Here is a 7,530-nt window from a genome sequence, read left to right on the forward strand (position 1 = left end):
AGAAGAATTTAGAAAAATGTCTTGTATCTACAGAAATAGAAAAACATTTATTTTATGTAATCTGCTATAGTTTTTCATTCTAGTTTGTATCAAATCTGGTGCTACAGCAAATCATTAACCCACAAGATAGACCTAGTGTTCATATATATCTTATATTTTAACAGTAGATTTTAATGTCAACTGCATTGGCACAGAAGAATTTAGACCAGTGAAATGTAGCATTTGCAATATTTTAATTATATTTCATAAAATGTTTCAAAATCTGTTTAATACAAATAGTAAAAAAAATAGAATTTGAATAAAGGGCAATAAAAGTTATAATAATAAAAGGTAACAGAGCAGTAACTGTTCTTCAGACAGTGATACCTTTAAACTTTTGTAGTATATGGTCCTGTTGATCTCCAGAGGAAACAGATTTTGCTCCTTTCCTGAACGTGCCCAGTTTATATATCGTAGCCAGTTCCCTTTCTTTGGATCAGTTGCATCAACACACATCCATCCCAAGTTTGGGTAATACACCTATGAGACAAAAATGGCATTAAGCAAATGGACAACTGTTACCACTGAAGTGTACATGCACTAAAACACTACACATTTTAAAGGTATACAAAGTAGTAATCATCATCTAAGGACAGAGATAACACAAAGGATATGAGCAGAGGTAGGGGTTGTGCTGGGGGGAGTGGTGTTGGTGTTCTGCAATCTCTTCAGTGGAATGGTACAAATGGAAAAAAAATAGCTTTTGGCCTGCAAGCCCTTCTCTGAAGGTCTTGGGCTCAGAAACCAAAACACTTAAAACATTTTATGCTTTCTTTTCAGTTTGGCAAGCCTGAAATGATTCTCTAGATTTTGCATTTAGATATAAAGGCAAGAGAGCTTTATTTTTACTATCTGATGATTTGGGAAAAGTAACTATATAGACGTTAGAAGCATTTGCTTTATTTGGAACCATAAGGGAAAGCATAATTTATATTTAATCTTTTTTCAGGGTATTAAAGAAAATCTTAACCTTTCAGAAATCTTGTGATCACCTCTAAAAATTGACCATGTCAATAAACTTCCGTGTGTTCCAAGATGCTGTGTAAATTCTTTGGTTTCCGTTCTTGGAGAAAAATTTTTAAACACCTACTCCTGTTTTACATTTCAAGACAGCTTGCAATGAAGCAAGGTTACTGACTTCTTCAGTATTTTCTGATGACAGGCAATTCTGCTTCTCTTTCAAGACATGTTATGCATCTCCCACTTCTCTCATTATAATCTAAGTTAGATGCCTATAAGAAGAGCCATCAGTGGACGCTATGCTTTTTTTTCCAAACCGAAGAACACACCACTGTTTGGCAACTGGAACTGTCATTTTTCCGTTACTTTGTCTCGGAACACAGGCATACACTAACAGGTACACAACGTGTCAGAAGTATTGGGCAGCTCACAGATTTTTAGAAAAACAAAAAAGGAAAAATACGTGCAATTTAATTATATCTTATCATTGGCTTTTTTCCTTTTGGTCAAGTCTATAAATATCAGCCTCTGCCTGGAAGAGCTCTTTTCAAAACCCAGCCTCCCTAGCTCGTCACCTCCTGCAACATTCACTTAGCACCACTGCAGATAAGGAATAAACTAAAATTGCAATTTCACCGTAACTTTCCCATTCTGTTACACAATGTTGTAGCTTTTTATTGTTTCTGATACTTACTTTACAAGTAATTCTAAGTCTTTTCCAACTGTTTTACATTTTCAAATTCAAGTGCACTTCTACAACAGCTTAAAACAAGAATCACTTAATAAATGTGATTTTTTTGTGTGTGTTGATATATTGTTGGTTTAATAAAACAGAATTTTATCAATAAAGGTAAAGTTTCAATAAATATACCAAAATCATCTCAGTTTCTTTCCAAGCAAAGAGAAAACATCTCCCTTACTTAAACTATTCCAGCATGGATTTAATCAGCTGACTTTTGAAAGAATGTTCATCAGCACACCCAGCCCTTACAATATGAAAGCGTAAACAGCTTCACAGACCAAGACTGTAAAAGCAATCCTGTTGGTTAAAATGAAAGAAAAGAGCCAAATGATGTTGTGGAAGAGTCAGCAGATATGGAATATATGGCAAAACACAATACTTTATTACTTTTTTAATATATTACTTTATTATGTTTTTATATTACTTTATTATGGTTTTTGCACAAAACAAAATACTTTATTACTTTTCAGTTAAAGCTTCTAATTTACAGAAGATTGTTTAAAGGCCTTGTGCACTGTTAGAAAGGAAATAGCTCCAACTCCTCTATATAACACTGCGACTTGAAGCGATTCCTGTAAACCACAATAAAGATCATTCAGCACAGTTGTGCCAGTCATTCTGAATCAGCAGATGGCATTTCCCTCAGTTTTCAGTCACTTGCTGTCATTTTCCTATCTGTGGCTTCTCTCTGACACAAAATGGAAATATGTTCAAGTCTCTATTTCTCTCCTCAGACACAGCAAGCATACACTGACACACAAAACTCATCTTATTCAGAATGATACTCTAGCATGACAGCTCAAAATTATTAAAATTGACTGGAGATGCCAGCTTTTAGAAGCCTTTCTTTTTCTGCAGATTAACTTCACTAAAGAAACAAATGGGATTCTTGTGGAAAAGGTGGTTCTCCTAGTTGAAGGTCCATATACCCAACTACTCCCACACACCACCATCCTTTTACAAACTGCATTTTCTAACAGTTAAGATTCTGGAGTCGTTTCAGATATTGGCATATGGGGCCAACTGCTGCGGTCTCATTTTAGCTGCTTTTTTTAATTCCAGAAATCAGTATTAAAGCAACACACAATTACTTTGAAATCTAGCAAGGGTTCCTATTATTGCCTGCATTGTAAACTACGAAACTTTGTAACAGCTTGTTTGCAACTATCATTTCTCAACACAAATTTAAAAAATATTAAGACATATCCACTGAGAACATTCAAACTCCAGGACTGAGAAAAACAATTGCAAGGTCAATAATTTACTTGACTGATTCAATCTCACTAAGTGTTCTTGTACCAGATCAAAATCGAAGATACCTTATGCAGTCCAGTTTGTGATAAAATTAGCTCAACGCAACAAAAGTTATACTCGAACACTTTATTACTTTCCTGAATGTGAATTTGCATTTATGGGAAATTGTTCAAGATCAATTCCTCTGATAGGGGTTAACATTAAGTTTTGTATGTGTATCCAATGTTTTATACAGTTCAATTTTTGCAGACCAGGGGCCAGAAGGATGACTACTATCAATATCTTTAGCCTAAAAATCTGTAAACTAGCAAGTTCTCTTCCAGAATATGCTATGCCACAGTTCCTCCATCCCTCCCCTCCCTGACCGTTCACTTTGCTAAAGCCATTTGCTATATGTGTCTCCAGAAAGACTGATTAAGTCTTTAAGGCAATTCATAACTACCTCCAAAGACACTGTAGATCGGATTCAACTCCAGATTAAGACACCTACATTTTGAAAACTACATAACATCCAAGGTCTTATGACTATCAGTGGAGCTTAAAAAGCTATTCAGCTGTCCAGACAGTATTTGCTTTAAGGCAAGCCCAAACACAAGCAGCACAAGCAATACTGCAACAGTTGAGAACTTTTATAAAAACTCCAAAAGCAAAACCAATTCCCGTAACAAAGCTGTTTTTCAAAGAGCTGGTTTTCAATGAGGAGGAGCGCTATGGCTTCCTTAAGAGATTCCATATCCTCCAAATGTCCCTAATTTCATAAGCAGTTGACAGTACTCAGCTGCAGAAGGGATATCACTCAGGGTTCAAGCCAACAAAGCAAAGCTTTATCAGCAATAGACTCTTAAGGGGAGGCGTGATCCAGAGACAGTATATAAGAAAATAAATACAGCAATTTCAAACAATGCAAATAGTTTAAAGCTTTGTAATTCAGATTGGTTGCTCAATCCAAGTGTCTATAAATAACTGTTTGCAATGGTAGACATAGATGGCAATTATTTCACATCATGTCTATGTCTAAAATCCCTGGAAAAATTAAAGGCTAAATACAAAATACTGACCTAGTGACAGATACCTTTTTCCATTTACAAGCTGTTTCTTACCTCCCACATGTATACATTGCTCTTAACTTGAGATCTTTTTTTCTTGTCACCAACAAATGGTCCAAACTTCTTGCCTTTTAAAATTGATTTTGTTGCCCAGACACCTGCAGAGACACATATCAGTAGTTAAAACTAATCTAACTTATCTCAAGCAAATCTTCTACTCACAATTCATATTTCTTAAGATCATTACAGGTGTCTGTCTCAGATTGGGGAGCATTCTACAATATTAAGATCACAATAAGGAAACTGAATTCTACTAAAATGAATTCAAACAATCTTCTCCCCAAAACTCACTTCAATCTTGAAAGGTTTAAGCATTTACCTGGTTTCATTCTTTGCTCATGGGCTACTGTAGCTCTGAAGACAAAAAACGACCTCGATTTTTCTTGTCCTTCAGGTGATATTCAAAATACCATAAGAGCACGACAGGTTTTATATTGTGAAGTCCCAGATTTCAGCTGTTTTGCTGAGTAAACATGTTATTAAAACAAAAATCCTATTTGCTTTCTCTGAAGCAATGCCAGGCAAATGAAGCCCTCATGAAAGTTGTGAAACTAATTAATAGTATATTTTGAAGGAAAACACATTTAGGATTGGTTAAAATATGTGCATCTGCCCACAAACTTATTGACAAGATTTAACCGAATGAAAATGGACAGCTGCATTTCATATTTTATAGCACAAAAACTAATAACAGATTGACAAATAACTGCTAATTAAACATAACATTCTCAGTCAGACCATGCTAGATCAGGTTCATACTAGAACAGAATAACCTTGCTCCAAGGAGCTTATAACCTGTTACTAACAGCAATGCATCTATTGTCAGGCTTATTCCTCAAACTACCAGCTTTCAACATCGAGTATCCAGTCTGCAATTCTGACTTCTATCAAAGTTCTCCCACGTTAAACTTTGTTAAAAAAGAAGCCAAGCATTTTGGACATACTACAGAAACACCACTTTGCTCCATATAGCAGCTTTCAAGTCTGCACTGAATCTGTTCTTATAAATTAAACTTCTTATATTGATTGGACAGTGAGATGCAGCATTCTAAAGAGGCAACAGTAAGACAGTTGCAAAACACAAAACTGGTAAAGTGCTATAAGTGAAAACAAACCGGTGAAGTAACATATTGGTACTTTCATAGCGATCTATTTGCATCTTGGTCCAGCTTTGACCCCAATTCTGATGTTCTAGGAACATCATCTTGGGATGTTGGAGAAACTTAGCAGCTGTCCACTCTTTCCAACAGAAATTATTTCAGATAAATGCACCAGACATGATCCCTACCCAGCACAGGAGGGCACCAAACTTTCACAGCAACTGTAATTCATGTGGACTAGTATAAAAATCTTCATTTGCTTTTCACAGTTGTAGCACTCACCAAGCCGTGTCTTGTCAACAGCAGATGGGAAGAGCCTCACGTCCTCAGGAAGCCCCCTAAGCACATGCTCAGGTACATCATCTAAGGTCTCCACAGCAACAGTAGATTCAGTTGTGTTCTACAAGTCAAAAAGCCAGAAGGACCATGACCATTAACAGATAAAAACAATAGCACAACAGATGATCAACCCATATGAGCTACAAAAACTCTTGACTGGAAATTAAAGTAAAATTTCCAAATTGCCATTTCAACTAGGGTCCCCTCCATCAACGTGCTAATGTAGAGGTATCTTTTTATCAGAACATTCAAGTTTTCACTATCATTTTCATTAGGCTTGTTTATGCTTTAACACAGAGTTCTAAGACCACATTAGAGATATACGTAAAACACTGGAAACTAAAGTTGCTGTAAATATTCTTTCGCTTTAGTTAGTGGATGTGTTTTGATTACAAGCAGTATACAGTGAGTACATCTAACTGAAAGGGTTTTCATGTATCTCTTAGGCTATTTGCCATTTCATTCATTTTCCTTGGCCTCTCCTTAAAAACAAATTCAAAATTCTCCCTTGAGTTACTTGGAGAATAGAGCTAAAGGTATTTTATTTTTCCATCTGAATATGACTTACCTGACAGCACTACTACCTTATACCTAAAGATGAATGAACAGAAAAGTACTGTGGTTCTATGCCTTGGAAAATATCTATGTTTTTCAGAATATAGTTTTCATTAAGTTCAGGCTTAGTGTTAAGTCTTTGAAACCGCTCATTAATATGGTAATCTAAAACTCATCCATGGAACAGTTTTCAGTCGCATTATTTTTACTGATCAGTTATGCCATGAGAAACTACATTTAACAAGTAACAAGGTCAGTAACAGCGTTGTTACATGCTACTTAGGTTGAGACAACACTCCTTTGTGCCGTTTCTGATTAAAGTTCTTCCAAATTTCAGATAAAATACACTGTGAAGTTGATCTACCTGCCTAGTCTATTATGCTGAGACTTCTTCAAAAAAGTGTCACATAAGTGTTCATAGAAACAGTCCTAGAGTTTTAGTATCTATGAGTTATCACTATAAAAATCTCCAGTTCCTTAAACATTCTATTGAAGCATTAGAATTACTCTGATTACACAACATATTTGTATACAACATGTTTAATTCTATTTTTAAAATCGACAACTCACATTTTTCAAAAAAGTACGTAGCATTACAGCTCTTACATAACCTGTCTGGAAAGTCTAACTCAATTAAAAAAGTAAAGGAGGTAGGTTAATTTTCCCTTCAAATTACAGACAGCTACCACAGACCTAATCTAACATTCAGACCTAAACCTTTCTGAAAATAAGCCACAAAAAGTGTTCATTATTTTAAGTTTCAGCTGTACACTAGATCTTAAATACGATCTCTTCTGCTAGAAAATGTTTCTGACTGCTTCCAAAAGACTAGTATATTTAAAAGCAACACATGATGCTTTTAGTAGAAAACTTTGTTAGCTGCATACTTTTTGAATACCAATAATCAGAAGATGAGAGAAGTTGTTAGAAGTGTTTCAGGACACATACGTCCTGAATGTCCAAATTATACTGTTGAAACATGCTCCTGGCAATTAAAGTAACGAGAGGCAAGTGAACTGCCATGCTAAAATACACTTATTTGATTAAAACAGCATGCAGCAACACAGCCAGAACACAGGAAGAATAGGACGTTTTTTCATTTTATTTCATAACCATCCTATTGATAGTTTTTTAAAATCCTGGGTTTCCTACAAAGAATAAAATGGTAAAAGTCCCTAAAATAGAAGTATAATGCAAGTTGATTCTGCACTAAAGCATCAGCAACTGCGTTCCATTATCTTTTCTTAACACCTAGACACTCATCTTCTGTAAATTCTGTTTCAAAATGTAGACCAAATGTGGATCAAATAAACCTGCTTAAGTCAGCAAAGCAGTTTCTCCATTATGACCCTCAGCAAGTAAATTTCACTAAAGGTTAGTAAAATCATGTAGGCTTGATTGGATCCGCTTCAGAGGTATGGCATGTCACTTATCT

The 7,530-nt window shown here is 35.4% G+C and overlaps 1 protein-coding gene across 1 annotated transcript in view; it reads right to left on the reverse strand.

Annotated features, from left to right (window-relative positions):
• Nucleotides 1-260: 260 nt before the first annotated feature.
• LOC103907552 (PR domain zinc finger protein 2) overlaps nt 261-7,530 on the reverse strand; it is a 14,563-nt gene continuing 7,293 nt past the window's right edge. The window contains exons 2-4 of the mRNA XM_019474754.1: nt 5,484-5,601; nt 4,096-4,199; nt 261-519 (exon numbers count right to left, since the gene is read on the reverse strand). Coding sequence (XP_019330299.1) covers nt 316-519; nt 4,096-4,199; nt 5,484-5,601 — 426 coding nt within the window. The 3' untranslated portion in view covers nt 261-315. The remainder of the gene's footprint in view (nt 520-4,095; nt 4,200-5,483; nt 5,602-7,530) is intronic.

This window comes from Aptenodytes forsteri, unplaced genomic scaffold (assembly GCF_000699145.1).
Source record: "Aptenodytes forsteri isolate BGI_AS27 unplaced genomic scaffold, ASM69914v1 Scaffold61, whole genome shotgun sequence".
NCBI lineage: Eukaryota > Metazoa > Chordata > Aves > Sphenisciformes > Spheniscidae > Aptenodytes > Aptenodytes forsteri.